At 39.2% G+C, this 20,541-nt stretch overlaps 1 protein-coding gene across 7 annotated transcripts in view; it reads left to right on the forward strand.

Moving 5' to 3' along the window:
- Window positions 1-20,541, forward strand: part of arap2 (ArfGAP with RhoGAP domain, ankyrin repeat and PH domain 2) — a 389,695-nt gene that overhangs the window by 272,837 nt on the left and 96,317 nt on the right. For all 7 annotated transcript variants that reach the window (XM_072252909.1, XM_072252908.1, XM_072252910.1 and 4 more), the window contains 2 exons: window positions 5,800-6,012; window positions 12,828-12,933. In XM_072252909.1, the coding sequence (XP_072109010.1) occupies window positions 5,800-6,012; window positions 12,828-12,933 (319 nt within the window). The remainder of the gene's footprint in view (window positions 1-5,799; window positions 6,013-12,827; window positions 12,934-20,541) is intronic.

Here is a 20,541-nt window from a genome sequence, read left to right on the forward strand (position 1 = left end):
TTCGGAGAGGAGAGTGAGCCATGGAAGAAAAGGAAGGAGGAGGAGCACCAGGAGAGGTGATAGGCAGATAGAGAAGAGGTAAGAGGCTAGAGTGGGGAAATAAAAGAAGAGGAGAGGGGAAGAGAATTTTTCTTTACTGGAAGTAGAAATCAATCAGGTTGCAGGCTACCTGGATGGCTATATAAGGTGTTGCTCCTCCACCCTGAAGATGGCCTCATCATGGCATAAGAGGACGCCGTGGACCGACATATCAGAACAGGAATCGGATCATTGTCCCCATTCCCGTTCCGATATGTCCCCATATTCCCATTAATTCTGCAGTTTATATCATTCACCCAAGTGCAAGGAACAATTTACAGTGGTCAACTAATCTGCCGACACAGGATTCAAGAAGGAAACGGAGTACCCTGGGGAAATCCACACAGTGACAAGGAGAACAAGGAAACTACATACCAAAAACATTACACGGACTTTAACTGGAGCAGTAAGCAGCAACTGTATTGGCTGTAACTACCGTACCACCCTAAACCTTTGGAAATGGTTAGGCAGTCCTCTTTGAGTTTTACTGCGTTGCCGCCGCCTCCTCCCACACCACCCAAAATTGGGAATTTAAGCCTTTGATGATAATGACAGTAACTTGACTCTAAGGCTGAATGGGATTCAACTTAAAAGGTTTTGTAAATTATTAAACTACCTTAAAAGGAGAAAATCAGCTATCCTGACCTCCTGACCTACATCCTACCTCAGACAAACATGAAACTTGCACCTGCACTCAGTGAACTGAGCTCTGTTCTCAACAGCCTTGAAAAGGGATACCTTCTTCATCGCTGCCAGTGACTTCAGCCAGGCCAACTTAAAAGGTGCATTGCCAAAGTACCACTTTCCTATCTCCTGTCCTGTCAGATGTTCAAACACACTTGACCATTGCTATACGACCATCAAAGGCACCTACTGAGCCACTCTTGTTCGTACTTTGGTAAATCAGAGCACCAAGCTGTGCTCCATCCTCCTGCATACAAACAGAAGCTGAAATGGAGGATTCAATACAGAAAGTTATCCAATGCTGGTCTGAGCAAGTACATGAACTTCTGTGCGACTGCATTGAGTTGGTAGACTGGTCCATGCTCACCAATCCCAGTTACCAAGAGATCTGTACTAATGCCATGACTTTCAGAAGCTTCAAAGTACTTCCAAAAGTTTGGTTACTATTAAAATATTGGAAATGAGGTAGCCAAATTTGCTAGCAGCAAACTCCCACCTACAGCTGTAAGATGACACTGAAATAATCTCCTTTCGACAGTATTGAATGACGGTTAAATATTGGCCAGGCTACTGGGGATATCATCACTGCTCCTTTTCAAAGTAGTGCCATGGGATACAGTGAGAAAGGGAGACTTCTCATAACTTTGGCACTTTATCTGATATCCAACAACTTGCAACACTACCTCAGTGCTACACTGGAGCAGCAGCCTAGATTTTTGTGTTCAAGACTTTTGAATCTGGAGCATCCTGCTTTGGAGGGAGGGGTACCTTGGCATTGGGTGTTAGAGGATAGGGAGAACATGTCAGATAATCCTTGCTGCAGTAGAAATATACAGTCTACAGTGCTGTAATAGTTGGATATTGAGTTAATAGTCAAGGCTGCTTTCTTGTGTGTGGTGTAAAGTTGCTGTAGGAAAAGTGTTAACAGAACAAAATCTGTAAAATAGGTCAGAATTCGAACCCAAGAACATTATGTTCTGTGAGCTCAATGGCTCATTGCCTTAACAATTTAATATAATAGAATAGCCCATGTGTAAAATGTGTTCTATAAAAGGAAGCACAATTAAATGTAGTCTCAATTTATTTGTAAAAGATTTTAAAAGAATAGAAAATTAGTATGGAAACAAATCCAGTTTTAAATTCAGTTTGGGAGCAGACACTCCAACACCCTGTTTCCCTGAAGAGTAGGTTACTGTAGTCTGCATGAAGTAAACTGCTCAACACCCTGTTATGAAGACAAAGAAAAATCCCGCTGAAGGATCTCGGCCCGCAGTGTCGACTATCCTCTTTTCCACAGATGCTGCCTGGCTTGCTGAGTGCTTCCAGCATTTTGTGTGTGTTGCTTGGATTTCCAGCATCTGCAGGTTTTCTCTTGTTTGGAAAATCAAATGACCAGGTTGTGACCAACATGATTCTTTTCACCTCTAGTATTGATCCATTCTATGCCATGACTAAACTTTGTGTATTTCATGTGTGAACAGAATTAGAAGATGCAGGTTTTTGTCCAAGGATGATAGGGTGGTTATCAAATGCTTGGGTTTGGATAGTGAACAAACCAGACACGAATTTTCTGATGTGTCATTTTAGGGAGTGCATAGATTTGCAGTTTATTAGAATAAGCTCAACTTTTCAATAATGTCAAATGGTAGCTTACCTTATCTTCTCCTCAAGGAGGCCCAGTGTTATAAGCATCTAGCACCTGCATAAGGCAGTTGAAGCTTGGCCTGTGAGACCTTTTGCCATCTCCACTGAAAATCATCAACCTTCCACCATCCTTACTATAGATACAAGATCAAGAATGCAGAGAACCAGAATTAGAATCAGGTTTATTCTGTGACGTGAAATTTGTTAACTTAGCAGCAGCAGTTCAATGTAATACATAATATAGAGGAGAGAAAAATAAATAAATAAATGAAATGAAATAAAAATAATAATAAATAAATAAGTAAATCAATTACAGTATACATATATTGAATAGGTTAAAAAAAGGTGCAAAAAAACCAGAAATAATGTATATTTTTAAAAAAAGTGAGGTAGTGACCAAGGATTTTAGGAATCAGATGGCAGCGGGGAAGAAGCTGTTCCTGAATTGCTGTGTGTGTGCATTCAGGCTTCTGTACCTCCTACCTGATGGTAGCAGTGAGAAAAGGGCATGCCCTGGGTGCTGGAGGTCCTTAACAATGGACGCTGCCTTTCTGAGACACCGCTCCCTAAAGATGTCCTGAGTACTTTGTAGGCTAATACCCAAGATGGAGCTGACTAGATTTACAACCCTCTGCAGCTCCTTTCGGTCCTGTGCAGTAGCCCCCCACCCCCTCACCCCATACCAGACATTGATGCAGCCTGTCAGAATGTTCTCCATGGTGCATCTACAGAAGTTTTTGAGTGTATTTGTTGACATGCCAAATCTCTTCAAACTCCTAATGAAGTATAGCTGCTGTCTTGCCTTTTTTATAACTACATCGATATGTTGGGACCAGGTTAGATCCTCAGAGTTTTGACACCCAGGAACTTGATACTGCTCACTCTCTCCACTTCTGATTCCTCTACGAGGATTGGTATGTGTTCCTTCGTCTTACCCTTCCTGAAGTCCACAGTCAGCTCTTTCACCTTACTGACATTGAGTGCCAGGTTGTTGCTGTGGTACCATTCCACTAGTGGGCATATCTCACTCCTGTATGCCTTCTCGTCACCACCTGAGATTCTACCACCAATGGTTGTATCATCAGCAAATTTATAGATGGTATTTGAGCTATGCCTAGCTGCACAGTCAAGTGTATATAGAGAGTAGAGCAGTGGGCTAAGCACACACCCCTGAAGTGTGCCAGTGTTGATCGTCAGCGAAGAGGATCTGCACAGATTGTGGTCTTCCAGTTAGGAAGTCGGAGATCCAATAAGGGAGGTACAGAGGATTCATAGGATGCCTATGAATGTGATGAACATAAAAAGCAAAGCAAGACATTAGCTCCTCTTTATATAACTCTTATAATGTAACAACGTACCCACTGAATAGTATGAGAATGAAGTTGATACTGTCACATAATTAGGACTGACACCTAAAAGCTCAATCCAAAGGTTTTAAAGGAGAGTTGTAAAATGATGAAAGGGCAGTGGAGAAATTTGGGGATGGAATTCCAGTGCTTCGGCCTTTTTGCTTCTGAATACACAGCACCAGTGACAGAATAGCTAACTTCAGGGATGAGTGATCAACCAAAATCGGAGGTGCATTAGTATTTCTGAGGTTTAAAAATGTTGAGGCGATTACAGAGGGGTGAGATCAAGGAGCAGTTTGAAAAGAGTGATGTCATCTGTAAAACCCAGGCAGAATCAATGCAACTGCAGAGGAGCTGGTGGGTCAGCTGGTCCTGATTTGAGTTCAGATACAGGCATTAGATTTCAAGTTAATTCAGAATTGAAGGCAAGCTTGCCAGATGTGCACCAAAATGGTCAGATCTAGAGACGATAAGGATGTAGTGATAAGGCTGCATAATGTGTAGCCACTGATCTGCCCGAGAGTAATTCAGGCAACAGCATTGCAGAGTGAGCATGTGAGTGGTGCCTGCAAATACTGCTGGGCACTGACTTGTATGATGCACTGGTCGCAAACCAGCTGGAGTGAGGAGTGGAATCCCATCTAGTCAAGGTTGAATTGTGCTTGTCTGCAACACGCAAAGACAATGAACACTTTGCCACAGGGTAGTTCCCCAATCCTTACAAAGCTGCACATTAGTTCTGTTTCTCTACTCAATAAAATTACTTTTACTTTGGCCTTGTGGAACAGCAAGCATGCAAGATCTTGTGCAACCAACATAGTATAAGAAATTGGAATGAATTGCAGATCTCTCCAGCTGAAACTCATAAGGAATTCCATATGTAGAAGTTGATGGGCACGCTGATTATAAAAGCCACTGGGGAAGTGCTTCTTGCATCACCACGAGTTTTGTAGTATGACTGGATGACATGGTGTATCTCAAAGGGTCGCTTTCCTGTTTCCTGTAATCCTTTTTGCAAGTATATGCATACTTCAGATGCTGTTTTAGAGACAAAATAGCAGCCATAATGCACAAAAAATGGATTTGATACAATTGCATTTTATAACCCTCAAACTTTGAGGACCTACATACTATGCAAATTTATTTCTCCTGTGATTAAAACAAGTTGTTGAGACTTGTAATGTTTACTCTGTCAGTGACAATAAGAAGGAATAAAGTCAAAAAGGCCAAGTGATTGAAGGTGTGTGTTTAGGTGAACAAAAACGTTCTGTTTTCTAGTAGATAGAATGCCTTTCATTTAGCCGTTTCATTGCTGGTGACCACTTTGTATTGTTCATTCTGAAGATGCAGTAACTTCTATTGCTTGGTATTGCTTATGACAGTTGGCATTTTTAAGTCAGCAGTAAAAACGCATGTGTATCTTATGGAAAGTTGGAAGTTGATGCAATTCTGCTGGAACTTCCACTAAACCTAGACAGGAATTGTGAAGCCATTCATTTTAATGATAAGGAATGGCTGCAAGGAATGATCTAAGTATCAGGTAATATGCATTTTCTATCAAATTTTTAATTATTTCTGGTGTTTTTTACTATTTGTTTAATTCACCTTATTGTTTTTGAGTTCTTTTGGACTATTCAAAGGTTTTGATAATTTTGACTGCTGCCAAAGCCTGGCTTGTGGCTTGGCCGAAGCATTCACAAGTGAATCTTTTTGCCTTCTTCATCTCCACCTCTCTGTGCATAAGGTCCCATCCAACAAAATGTAGTGTTAGGGCCCTTAGGGCCTTACAGTAATGCAAATATGGCATTTTGAATAAGGACAGCTGGTCCAGAAAACTTGTCTTTATAGTTGGTAGGCAACTCAATGCTGGCAAAATACTCTAGGTCATTAACATTTTGACTTATTAATGGCCCCATGATGCGAACGTGTGTCAGCACAAATAAATATATTTTTTATTTTATTTTGTGGAATGAAGTGTTTTCTCTCCAGCTAAGTAATTGATACACTTTGACTACAATGTTCAATATTTAATTTTAATCATCAGGTCTTGGCTCGGAAGGAATTTACCAAAAAAATGGCACACCATCAAGAGTTAACCAGCTGTTGGATCAATTCAGAAAAGATGCCAGAAATGTTAAGTTGAGAATTGGGGAACATCAACTGGGTGACGTAGCAGATGTGATGAAGAGATTCCTGTTCGAAATAGATGATGCTCTCCTCACCAAGGAATTATATCCATATTGGTTGTCAGCATTAGGTAATATAAATGTTTATATATTCTATGAGTTTTATTTAGTTTTCAAGGTATAATCAGCTAAATGTGTCATTTTCCATCTATTTGTAAAAAAGGTCTTAAGAAGGTTTGTTTATATTTCAAGAACAGAGAAATGAGCTGCTGGAAGTATTCAGTGGGTCAGGCAGCAGCAGAGGAGGGAATTGCAGCTGAAAGGGGGGGGGGGGGGGGTGTCTCATCCTGAAATGTCACCTGAGCATTTCCTTCTATAGAATTTACCGGACCTGCTGACTTCCTCCAGCAGTTCTGATTTTTTTCACTTCAGATTTCAACATCCACCATCACTTCTGTTTTAGGTTATATATTCTACCATAAGCACAGGAGATATTTTTCAGATGCTGGAGACCCAGAGTAATACATTTAAAATGCTGTAGGGTCTCAGGCCAAAACATTGGCTCTCTATTCCTCTCATAAATGCTGCTCTGACCTGCTGAGTTCCTCCAGTATTTTGTATGTGTTACTCTATACATTGCACCAGAACAGTGGTGGACCAGATCTGTACATTTCCATACTAATGTTATTATTCAGTGATTTTCATTTGCTGCATTGTCATTGGTCATCTCCTTGAAGGCATTCAAACTTTCTCTCTGCAACTTTAACAGATGTATTTGACTCCAATGTGTTTCAGTAAACTTCTCCTTCCATGCTAATCTCTCAACTCACTTGCCATTCACTGTCAGCCTTCAGGCATGTGTTTTGATCATGCCAACACACACTGGTAACCAACCCAAAATTTCGAACTGTTTGTGCAAGATTGCCAGCTGAGGAAGTATCAGGATCAGGCAGATAAAATACCTATCGCACCCTACACCACCTCTAGCATTCAGTAACCCACCGGAAACATTTCCAACACACTGGAGGAACTCAGCAGGTTGGGCAGCATTCGCAGAAAAGATCGGTCAACGTTTTGGGCCGGAACCCTTCATCAGGACTGTAGAGGGGAGGGAGCTACCCTCCTCCCACCTCCTTATAGGGCCTCTGCCCCTTCCCTCTACAGTCCTGATGAAGGGTTCCGGCCCGAAACGTCGACCGATCTTTTCCATGAATGCTGCCCGACCTGCTGAGTTCCTCCAGTGTGTTGTGGGTGCTGCTTTGACCCCAGCATCTGCAGATTATTTTGTGTTCACCAGAAACATTTTGTGTTTTATATTATCAAAGCTTAAAGTCAAACTCTTGGTTATTTGTACGCTGTTAATATTTGGCTGAAATACATCTTAATACATCACATCATAAAAATCTTTTAATTCACTCACTAATTTAATTACATCCATGATAACCCTTTCTCAGGTATTCAGATGACGCCCTATTTGTGTTTTGTCATGGTGCTAAACTCTATATATAACCGAGGAGAGGTTAAGTAGTCATTATCAGGAAAACAGCAAATAAAATTGATGTTTGCAGAGGAGGGATCTTAAACCAAAAACATAGTTGTTTGTTGAACATTATGAAAGAATGTATTCTGGAGGAAACTGTGGATTTGGAAGTGAGCCAATATTTAAAACAAAAAAAAGATTGCAGCTGCCAGAAAGCTGGCTGCAACCCATTGTTTCCCTTGTTTAACTTTAATGTGTGGCATTGGTTGTGAGCAAACTCTTCCCTCGAAGTACATTGCCTAGTCACATGTTAATTAGTTAATTGGAAGCATATCTTAGAGTACTTCTAAATTTGTCAGTGGATCCATCAGTTGTCCCAAGCTTACTACAAAGCTTGTCTGTAAATTAGAGTGAGAGCAAAGGGGATGCTGATAGAAAACTTGCAATAAAACCTCATTTTAGAAAATATTGTTGTTGAGTGTATAACTCCACTTACTTTTCCCAGAGATCATTTTGTCATTTAATTTAACAGAGTGGCACAGTGGTCCTGCTTCTAACATCTTTGGTCACATCAGGACCTCATTAAGTCTGAGCAGGTTTCTTATTCCTAACTGAACCAACTCTTCACTGAATTCAATGGTGCATGAAATAATGAATTATTAAACAGATCAGGCAGTCAGGAATCATGAGCAACACATAAAATGCTGGCAGAACCCAGCAGGTCAGGCAGCATCCATTGAGGGGAATACATAGTCGATATTTCAGGTCATGAATCGCCCTCATCCTCATCACTTTTTGTGAAATTTCGTCCCTTATAAATTTATCGTTCTATTAACTATCTTTGAGATAATATTGAGATAATCACACCCTTTTCACACCACTGCAACGGACCCAGAACTATGAGCTGAGTGAATTCAAATGGCAGTTTGGGACCTGATTTCCCATGCAATATCCACACCAACTGCTCCCAAAATACCCTCAGTGGCTACTTTATTAGGTAGTTCTCATTAGCATAAACATCCAATAAGCCAATCATGCAGCAGCAACCCAATGCTTAAAAACATGTAAACATGGTCAGGAGGTTCATTTGTTGTTCGGACCCAACATCAGAATGGGGAAGAAAAATTATCTGATTGTCTTTAACTGTGGAATAATTGTTGGTACCAGATGAGGTGGTTTGAGTATGAAAGTGCTGATACTGTATACTAGGATATTCTGGCACAACTAGGTTTACAGAGAATGGTGCGAGAAACCAAAAAACATCTAGGGAGGGGCAAAAACATGTTTTAATGAGAGAATCAGAGGAGGATGGCCAGACTGGTGCATGCAAGCTGACTGGAAAGTGGCAGTAACTCAAATAACCATGCATTACAACAATGGTGTGCAGAAGAGTATCTCTAAATGCACAGCACGTTGAATGTTAAAGTGGGTGGCCTACAGCAGCGGAAGTCCATGAACTTACACCCAATGACCACTTTATTATGTACAGGAGATATCTAATAAAGTGGCCACTGAATGTACTGTATATGCAAGGTAACTATTTTTGTCTTGGCCTACTTAATATAAAAGCAGTGTAACAGATTCTGCAGGTGTTGCTATTAATGCAATATGTTGAAAGATCTTAAGTTGATTCGGGTTACTCTTTATTATTCTTTATGACATTCTAATAATCCAGCTGCTAGTAGGAAGTTTACTCTGGGAAGTTGATGGTGAATGTATAGGAGAGTAACCATTCTCATTGAAGTCATGAATTAGTTTCTACTAATGGGCTTCGCTAGAAGACTGCATTATTTCTCCTACACTCTCATATCAGAGGATCAGTTCCTTGACTTACCTGGTAATTGCAAATAGCAACGGACCTGATTCTAATGTAACATAAACATTCTGGAAAGATCTTTCAGTTGCTCTTACTGTTGTGTATTTAATATTCAGTAATATTTGAGTAATAGTGTAGATACATTGTTTGAGCATTCTTTGTTGTTGACATAATTCATTACAGGTTATATGTAGAAATATGTGAATGGCATACATCATTATGCCACCATGTCCTATGCATGTACCTCACTTAAAGTAAAAATAAAACTAAGACACACATTCCTGACTCCAGGTTTCATTTTAGTTAAGCTTATGTTTTGGAGTTACAAAACAAAACACTTAAAGTAATAGCTTTCAGTGTTCTATTGTAGGTACATCATTAATTTTAATCAGTCACTGAAAATTCTTGAATTTTTCACCTTACAACAGAATGATGCCTCACCCTTCTGTTTCATCTCACAGTTTCATAGTCATAGTCAATTGATCCCGAGGGAAATTTGGTTTCATTACAGTTGCACCAACCAAGAACAGAGTATAAATATAGCCGTATAAAACCATAAATAGTTAAATAATAATATGTAAATTATGCCAGGAAGTAAGTCCAGGACCAGCCTATTGGCTCAGGTGTCTGATACTCCAAGCTTATTGGCAAAATCTTGCTGACGTGAGTCTCTTTCACGCAACACGCCCTGTCATCGTCCACCTAAAAAGGTTTAGATCCTGGGTCGAAATGCCGTACACCAGCTACAAGATTTGAGTAAGGTTTCTGTTTGTCCACTAAGGAAGACCTACCACCAAAAAGTTATTGACAGAAGCTACGGAAACTAACCAACTTTGTCAGCTGTGAATGCTTATCGCTGTTCTGTGTATTTATGAGAAGCATTAAACAAAGTTCATTGGGAATGGGATCCAAGAGGCAATTTACCAGCATGGCTACTCAGGCTTCTCAGTGTGATTGAGCTCTTCTGTTGGACTACTGAATGGCCAGTGTCGCTATGTAAATTCATGTACTGTCTTTTTGACCAGACATGCCCCGAAGTCTCTGACTTCTGTTACGATTGATAAGTGCTGACAGTTCTCTTCAGAGCAGTCTACACTTGCTAGTAAAACCAGCCGCCCTAAGTTATTGAATATTGGTAAGCCTTGCAAGGATAACATACATTGTTCATTGCTTATTGTCCTTCAGATAATATCTGTGAGCCACCACTGCCAGGATTTAGGCCCAGTGGCATTAAAGGAACAGTGATAACTTTTTGAAGCTAGGATAGTGTGTAATTTGTAAGGGAAAATGCATGTGGTGGTGTCTGCATGTTGTTTCTCCCCTTGTCCTCCAACTTGTTAGAAGACAAGGTTGTCAAGCCCTGGTGAGTTGCTGCTTTTTATCTTGTACAGTAGTAGTTTTGTACCTTGTCACTGATGCTGGTGACAAGGTTTAAGGTGGTGAATGGTGTTCTGCCTTACATTACTGCATTGTCCTGAATGTTATTGACCTTTTTGATGGAAGCTAAAGCAGTATTCATCCATGCTTGTGGACGTCTGCTTTGTAGGTGGTGGTGAAACTTTGGAGAGACAGGTTAATTATTTTTCTGCGGTATATAATTAACCTGCTTCTTCCCTGGTCTACAAAAATAATATTTATATTTCAGCTTTAGTTCTGATCAGGGATGTTCCATCACCCCTACCCCTAGCCTATCCAACTGTTGGGACTCATCAGTGACAAGCCTGTCAGAGAAAAAGGAGAGATTAGATTCTTGTCTGAGATGATCATTTCCTTGCATTTGTGTGGGGGAAATTTTGTCACTCATCAACAATCCAAATTTGTGTTGGGCAGGAAATTTGTTTCAGTGTCTGAGGAGATGAATACCGTGCAGTCATTCTGAACAGCCCCACATTTAACTTTATGATGGAGTGAAGGTCATTGATGAAACAGTTGAAGTGAAATAGGTCTTGAGTTGTCACGAGGAATCCCTGCTGCAATATCATATTAGGATGCAACGGTAGCATAGTGGTTACCGTAATACTACCACAGCTCGGGGTTCGGAATTCAATTCCAGGATCAACTGTAAAAAAAAATGTTTTTACATTCTTCCCATGTGCACATGAGTTTCTTCCAGATGCTCTGGACGCACCAATTAGTAGATTAATAGGTCATTGCAAATTTTCCTGTGATTAGGGCAGGATTAAATGGGTGGATTGCTGGGTGCTGCATCTCATTGGGTGGGAAGGACCTGTTCCATGCCATAAATGATTATTGGCATCAAAATCCACAGTCCATTTTTCTTTCAACTATATTATCATTTCATCCGCTGCAACATTTTCTCCTCTTGGCCCCGGTGGCTTCAGTTCGCTTAAAGTTGTTTGGTAACTCTCTTTGTAGAATGGCAGACAGAAGTAATTCTCATCTTATGTCCAGAATTTTTTCAAAATTTGAGGTGAGGTTTGGAGCCTAGTGGTCCAGGCAGGACTCAAACGAACATTGTTGAGCATCTTATTGATGAATAAGTGCTGTTGTATGGCACTGTCATAAGTGCCTTTGATCAGTGTGGTGATGTAACTGTGATTGGCCAGATGTTTCCTGCTTCATGTGGATAGAAAAACCCTGGGCAATTTTCCGTGTTGTCAGGTAGATGTCAGTGTTGCAACTGCACTGAAGCTTGGCTCGAGGCACATTAGTTCTGGAGCACAAGTACTGTTTCTATTATGTCAGCTGATATGCACTAATTAAAGTTTTGCTAATGCAAAGCAGCATTATTTTTCTACAAATGTCATACAACTCTGCCAGCACCACAGCTTCTCTCTGACAAAGAAATATCAATACATATTGTAACCTTTCCTAAAAGGTTGATATGTCAAGAAACAAAAGTTCATTTTTCAGTGGCTAATTTTACTCATTTAAATATAAAGTAAAATTGCTTAAACTATTCTCAGAATTATTTTTAACAAATTTTGTGTCCTTCACCTTTGGTCTTTTTCTGTATAGCACCTCTTTTCTTTCCTGTCCAGTCCTTCAATTATTTTAGCTGCATTCAGTGCAGCAAATGCTCATGTAAATTTTCAGTAGGATTTAAGTATGTAAATTACACTTTCAGAACCAAATATATTATTAATTTATTTTGGCATGTTTCTCACGGATATTTTAAGTACTGTATGTAATTCCATAAAAGATTGTAATAATGTGCGATACAAACCCCAAACCACAAATTGCAATAAGTTTCATAAATCGTAAATCCCTGGAGTGCAAAGGTATTTCGTGTGTGCAAGTGAGCTGCTGAACGAATTCACTGAAAGCGGAATTGCATGAAAGTTTTGTTTGTTAAAGGGGAAAGTGGAAATTAACTCCCTGCAGAATTCCGTAAGCAGAATCTTCCATGCCATAAAGTGCTTATAATCTCATTAAAATGAGTCCAGCTGGAGCCCTGCAAGAAGATACACAATTTCACCAACCCTGTTAGCTTGTGTCAGTAGGGGCTTCACTCTATATTGAGTTGTGCTCATGAAGATGCAGTGTAATATTATAGCAGGAAGAGGCCACTGTCGTAATCGGCATTGTAATATGTTGTTACTCAGTCCTGTCATTTTGAGTCCATGTGATGTATTGCCTTCGCGTTAGCTTCCTACCTGTGCTTAACCCTTGTGATCTCTTGTCCCCAGATGTGCAAGATTTAAAAGAACGACTGGAAAAGTACAGAATGTTGATAAAAACATTACCACGTGTCAACCGGATTACTCTTGCCGCTCTGATTGGTCACCTCTACAGGTGTGTGAAATTGGTATTTCTGGAATTTTCAGCAGAAACAGTATTTGCTGTTATTATCCGTACTGATGTTCAGACGTATCAATGAGAAATATACGTGGAGAAGAACTGTTCATTTGAAAAATAGGCATAATTTTGAATGTACTTTCCAGTAAAATCATGCAATGGTCATCAAGTAACATCAGTTCAGTAATTCATGCAGTTCACATACTAGGTCCAATTCTTTGAAAGATAATCTGTAAGATCTGAGGACCTTGCCATTTTATGTAATTTACATAGTTTTCACGCATTACTAATGTCACTGGTTGAGATACTGCAATTCATCAAATCCCATTTCTTCAGAGAATGTTCAGTCAAGGCAAAAAGAAAAAAGTATTCTGTACAGATGAGTGTCCAGGAATGAAAAACATCCATGGAGAAGCTTCCTAGTTGTACCCAAAATGACATTTCTGAAGCGTTGCACTGCCTGATCTGTATGTGCATCTAGATAATGCATGTGCAAAGGCCCAAGTCATTAGATTATCATCACAACAATACGCTCTTTAGCTGAAGAATCCATTATTGACCAAGGTGCCTTCTTGTGCAGATCCCATTTGCATGCATTTGCCATGTATCCCTCTAAATCTCTTCTATCCATGAACCTCTCCAAATGTATCTTTGTGAAAAATGTTGCATGTCAGTTTCCCCTTTAAATGTTTCCCCTCTCAATTTAAACTTACGCCCTTTAGTGATAGATTCCCCTACCCTAGAAAAAAAGAAAAAAAGGATAATCCACCTTACCTACTGTTTGTCCCCCATGATTTTATAAATCTCTGTAAGGTTCCCCTTCAGCCTCCTCCTCTGCAGGTCAAATCGTCCCAGCTGATCAGTCCAGTCTCTTCCTATAATTCAACCCTCCCACCCCGATCCCAGGAACATTCTTGAGAATCTTTTCTGCACCTTCTCAAGCTTAATCATATCCTTTCATAATGTGGTGACCAGAACTGATAATATTCCAGGTGCTCTTTCACTATCGCCTTGTACAGATGTAATATAACATCCCAACTATTGTACTTAATGCCCTGTCCAATGATGGTGAGTGTAACATGCACCTTATCTACAAGTGTCACCACTTTCAAGAACCTATCTACTTGTATCCTTGGTGTCTTTGTTCTATGCACCAAGGGTCCTGTTATTTACCTGCTCTTTAACTTGCCAAAGTACATCGCTTTGCACTTGTCTGAGTTAAATTCCATCTGCTGTCCTTTTGCCTACTTTCCCAGTAGATCTAGAACCTTAGATGACATTCTTTATCACATCACCAATTTTGATGTTATCCACATATGCATTAATGTACTAATCATGCCACCCATGTTCTCAACCAAGTATTACAAACCTGAGCAACACTTTACATTGCTGGAGGAGCTCAGCAGGTCAGGCAGCATCTATGGAAATGAATAAACAGTCAATGCTTTGGGCCGAGATCCTCCTTCAGGATGGGAAAGGAAGGGGAAAGATGCTGGAATAAAAAGATGGAGGTGAGGGAAAGGATTTGATCCTGTCCTTAAAAAAAAATTCCATTTGTGGAGTTCTAGCTGAAGCATCTGTAGAGCAGTTCGGCAAAGAATACTCTACAGAATTTAGCAGTGGGAGGGCATCCATCTGACAACTTGCTCTTTTGTTTATACTTTACCTTCAGTTTTTAAATTGAACCCTTATTTTAAATATTTGAGAATCTTGTTGAATTTCCCTGGATTTTGGATAATTGCACTTTCTCTGATTGTGTTTCTAGGACTGTGATTTCTAATTCAGAAATAGTACTCATTTCTGCCCCCGAGGAATTGTACACCAAATGTTTTCAATTAACTGAGCTGCAATTTCACATTTCCTAATTTGCTCTCACTCTTCACTAGGTTGTTTCTTTGACATATTTGCTAGTTTTGTAACACTTTAGGGATATTCTCAAACTAATTTACACTTTTCCAAAATGCTATATTTTTATTTGGTAATGAATGATTCATTTTCTTCAAAAGCGTAACAAATTGCACCTGTGATAAAGTCAGACATAAAGTACATTGCACAGAATCATTGTTCTTTGACAGGGATGAAGGGTGGCCTTTTAAGTCATTATGTAATTGTCCTGGAAATATTAGTACTTTGTTACAGTACATTAATTCATTATTCTGAAGGTAATGTGTTTAGTGGGTAGTCTTCCTGTAGTATATTGAAAGAGTCATTGTTCTTGAGTTGACATGCCCTCAGTTACATGTTTTCCCATCTTCTCTAAGTTATTACTTTGCTACTACAACCATTCAATGAGTACTGATAGAGCAGGCAGGGCTAAAGATATATGTCGACATTTCAAAATTCCTCTCCCCACTCATTGCTCATTGATGCAGTCCCCATGGGCTGTGTGACCCAGAGAAGGGAAGTGGTGGTAAGCGTCAAGGAGATCATTTAATAATCTATCTGGAGTCTTTGTTTTTAAATTTGTGTCTTCAACTATTTTCTAATCCCATGTTTCGTCCTCCAACCAAGTTTCAAGAGGAACCCAGGCCACACTTTATATCCTTGCTTCCTCCAGAAGTGCCTAACTAAATTCTTCATCACTCTGATTACTTGAAAGTGGTGACACAGGTAGATCGGGTAGTGAAGAAGGTACTTGGCATGTTTGCCTTCATCATTGAAGGCACTGCGAATGAGAGTTGGGACGTCATGTCACAGCTGTACAAGAACCTGGTGAGACTGCACTTGGGAAAATTATGGTGCTATTCTGGTCCACTAGCTGTAAGAAGTATGTCTTTAAGATGAAAAGGTGAGGAAAGATTATAAGGAGAGGAAACTTTTTTTTCCTGGAGCCTAGGAGGCTGAGGGGTATATGGAACCATGAAGGACATAGGTAAGGTCGATAGTCCAAGGCATTGGATAAGGTGAGAAGAAAAAGATTTAAAAAGAACTGATGGGCAGCAAAGTGTGCTGACCGAGTTACCAGAGGAAGTGGTTGAGATGGGTGCAATTACAATGTTGAAAAGACATTTGGACAGGTACGTGGATAGGAAAGGTTGAGAGGGATATGGAGAAATGAGGCAAAAAGGAAGCAACTTCAACAGCATAATTCACGTCTGTACTATACAAGTCCTGAAGGTGCTTGTATTCTGATGCTGACTGTAAAAGAAATTCATAATCTTTAGTTTGAACAAAACTTTGTTTTTTTGTGTCCTTATTTGTTAAGTTCATCATATCTATTATGTGGCATATAATCTGTTTCATTGCAGTTTGTAACTGATCAAGTATCATTTGAAATATCCTATTTTACGCTTAGCTTATTTTAAATTCCTTGTGTTATTATGCTTCTAATTTATTTTTCCTGAAGAGCTTTATTTACTTGCATGCTTTGTGAATAACTGATAAATTATGTAAAAGTAATTACCATTTGTATTCTGGTGGAGCAGGATTTCCTTTTGCCCTTATCTCTGGGTGCATGTAGAGTTACCGAAATAGAGAGGTTATTGTGAATTAGTGTAGAATATCTGAGACTGCATGTACTCAAACTGTGGAAGTAACCAATAATGTTTTGGTCACTTAATTAATATTCTCAATTCTGATTTTGGGAAAATTAGTACCCAATTTCTTTCATTGATACAAATAAGAGACCTACCTTATGGGGAAAAGAAAAAGGTGAAAATGCTTCTGTGCAGTTAAGGTAACTATATTTTTATATGGACTAAGATGATTGAGACAACCAATATTTTTTGTTGGAGCTAACTACTGTCTTACTGTTAGCTAGCATGGAATTTTGTTTTACGTAATTAAAATTCTCAATCAATTATCACAAACAAGATAAAAATTCATCTTTTAGTAATGAACGTGTGGAAGCAGTTTCATTCTTTGCCTTTGTGCTCCTCTGTCAGGTGTACAATGCTGAGTGAAGTCACAGTAAATAGTAATTACAGGTTTAAAAAGCTGTATACTGATTACCGAACTGCTAAATCATTACAAGCTCTAGCAATTCCAGAATAAAAGAGTTGGGAACCTTCATCTCACAGCACTGGAACTCGGGTATGCCACAGTACTTAGCTACACAATCCTGCCTGTGCTTTTTGGGAATGAGAGAGAAATAAGTTGTATCCATCTGTGAATCTGTCCTTCCTCCTCTTGGGGAAAAGTGCCTTTTGTCAGATCTATCAAAGGAGACGGGCATGTTGCAAGGGACTTATGAAAGGAAAATGAAGCAAGGTAATAATGGAAGTCTGCAAAACAAAATTTAGGTTCCAACTGTTGGTGTAGTGCAGAGTACTGGATGCAGCAATGTCTATGAAAGCAGCCAACAAATGCAGCCAGCACTCTGAAGACCTGCTTTCCTGAACTGTTCCATTATTGTTACAATCCTGGAATCAGCCCGACATTGTGAAGTATTGCCCAGGTGTGTCCTGTTCACAAACTGAAGGACAATTCAGTTTGGCTGATTAAGATCCAATCAATCTACCATCAGTCATCATCAAAGTGATAGAAGGGCTCACTGACTATGCTATCTAGCTCACCAATAATTGCATGATGGATGGTTTAGGTTTCACCGGGACCACAGGTGGCTCCAGATCTTGTCAAAAACTTGAGGTCTTTTGAGTCCAAATATGCAGAGCTACATTGCAGAAGTGAGTTGTGCTCTTCAAATCAGAATCAGATCTATTATCGCTCATTTTGATGATGTGAAATCTGTTGTTTTGCATCAGTGTAGATGCATAAAATGATAATCACAAAAAGGTGCAAAAAATTAAAAATTGAGCTATTGTCAATGGGTACACAGCCATTCAGAAATCTGATAGTGGAGGGGAAGAAACCCATCCTGTTTCTGAATCCTTGAGTGTGAATCTTCAGACTCCTTTATCTCCTCCCTGATGAGAAGAGGCCATATCCTGGATGCTGAGGATAGATGGCACTTTCTTGATGCACTACCTTTTGAAGATGTCCTCCGCAGTATATTTGTAACTCTGTAAAAACTTGGTAAAACTGTAGCTATTGGGCTTCAAGGTGTAAATCAATGTTTCAGTCATGTGTTACATAAAGGAAGAATGTTGAATTTGTAATAATCACAGCCCACAGCGTCTCTGTAGGTGACTCTCTGTACCCATGGCCCATCATCATTATCTGCTTCATTAATGTCCGTAAGTTCAGAAGTGAGAATCTTTGCTGGTGTTTGCAAAACAATCCAGAACAAATGAAGCTTTCCATGTCTGCATACTGCCAGACTCAAACTATGAACTAGTAAGGAATTATATTTATTTCCCATTCAAACTTTTTTATACAACATTGTTGTGAAATGATTGGATTCCCTCACACAGCTAGGACAGAAAGTGCTTTTCTGCTGAATTCAATTTGACTAGGAAGTGCTACTAATATTGTATTATAGAATTGCTATTTTTAATAAATTTTCTTTTTTTTCTTTTGACATAATTCCATATTACTGGTAACAAATTAAAGGGGTGAATGGTCTTCAGTTGAACTTTTACGTGCACTACAACGCTGTCACAAAGCTGCTGTATGATGGTGTTCTTCATCTGTGCCAAACAGTATAGAGACTTCGAGCTTGAGCTATAGGATCCACTACTTTGTCTATAGGGATGAAAATTAAGGTAAAATGTGGAGGATCAAGCATGCAGGAGTTAGGTGTAGGTAAATTTTAATTTTCCACTTGCCATGTTAGTGTTGTGTGTATGTGTGGGCAAGTAGATGGAGAGGTCGTCGATAATGTGGCAAAATAGTGGTTTACTTCCCATTGAACTCTTTCTACTACTACTACCCCATCCCTGTCAGTCTCCTGATTTTGCCATGCACCCTATCTTGTGGAAGTCAATTCATTTTTTAATACACAAGGCTGTACAACAAAGGACGTGGAAGTGTGTGTGTGTATATTTTTAGTCAGTGTGCATGTCAGCTAGTTGTACTGATGTTAGCTGCACTCTAACATCAGGGAGTATAAATAATGCATTGAATTTTTCTGGCTCCAAATGATTCATTCAGATAAACCCTTATAATTACTGTCAGTTTCTCCAGAATAGCAAAGGGGTACCAATTCACTCCACCCTTTGTGTTGAATTGTTAATCAACTTCCAAAGAATTTCACATAAGTAGTTATTTTTTACTGATATGATCTGTTCACTGCAAACAAAAAATATTGTAATGTGGCAGCAGGGAATGGATGAAACGGAGGGCTGGCATAATCTATTCCTTGAAACTGAAGTTGAATACATCTATCACTGTTGGGAGATCTCTTTTTGTTCAATTAGCATGAAAGGTCCTAAGCGATATTAATATTGATTTGCTTAACTGTTAACCAGATATTAATTTGGGACTGTAATCTCTTGGAGATTTCTGCAACAGCTGATGTGGGAAATATATTCATTTTGCTGCAGTAGAGTACAATCTAGATATGGTGGTTTGGTTCATTTTGTGGCCAGTGCATAGGAAGCTGCTGAGGTATTTCATTCATGAATTTCTTGACCTTAGTACAGCTGATGTTGAGACTGAGTGTAAAAGGGAAACAATTTCCATTTCCCAACTGTGATGTCATTCACATAATATATAAAAAGTCTGATAAAACTTGCAGGATGTGGAATAATCATAATGTGGACATGTGTATGTTTCCTTTATGTATGTTTTGCTGAAGAAGATAGAGGGCACTGTTACATACTTTTTTTGCACAGCTTTCAAGCCATCTTCTGAGAGGAAATAAGGCTGACCTTATGTACTTTAAGCTTTTTTCTCAGTTATCTTCATTCCTTTTCTGTGCATTATACTGTGCAAGCAAATATGTTCGGGCTTTAGATACTGCATTAAGAGAGTATGGAACTGTGAATTGTCCAGGACTCTGTAGAAAATGAATGAGTTACCAAGATATATGTAATAATCATATATGTAATAATACATTTTGCAGAAACTACATTTATTATTTATAAAATTATTGTTGAATATCCACCCATTTAAAAATCTGTAATGGACTTCTGTTTTGAAAGCTACAACCCATCTGAATGTTTTCATGTTGATGGAATTGAAAGTTTAATTTAGTCCATTTTTAGATAGTGTGGTAAAATAGTGACTTACTTCCCACTGAACTCTTTTTACTACTACTACCCCATCCCTGCCAGTCTCCTGATTTTGCCATGTACCCTATCCCGTGGAAGTTGTACAGAGGTAACAATGAATCGATAAAGTGATTATTTATATGTGAAATAGTAGGTGGAAGATAGCTCCATAATTGTTGTTTTCAACTATAAATTCTAGAATTGATGTACAATGTCATTTTACGATTCAGTTTACTGCAGTTTACAGATTAGAATTCATCAAATATTTGGTTGACCAATGAAGAAATCCTTTATTTTCAGAAGTTAGATCAAGCCAAAGGGGCTTAAAATGAAAACCATTTCAGCACCACAGCAACTTAATCCACCAGTTTCATTTGTTACTGGTAAGCTGCAGATTTTTTTTCCACGTCTGTTTATGGGAGTCAGTCATGAGGAGGTGGCAGGATGAGGCAAGGAAGAGATGCAAAATGAAATTGTGCATCTTATTACCAGCAGCCTTCCCTTCTTGGCCTGGAGGCCTAAAGTATTCCCATCATTCAGGCTAGGGAGGTGA

Source organism: Mobula birostris, chromosome 3 (assembly GCF_030028105.1).
Source record: "Mobula birostris isolate sMobBir1 chromosome 3, sMobBir1.hap1, whole genome shotgun sequence".
NCBI classification, from domain to species: Eukaryota; Metazoa; Chordata; class Chondrichthyes; order Myliobatiformes; family Myliobatidae; genus Mobula; species Mobula birostris.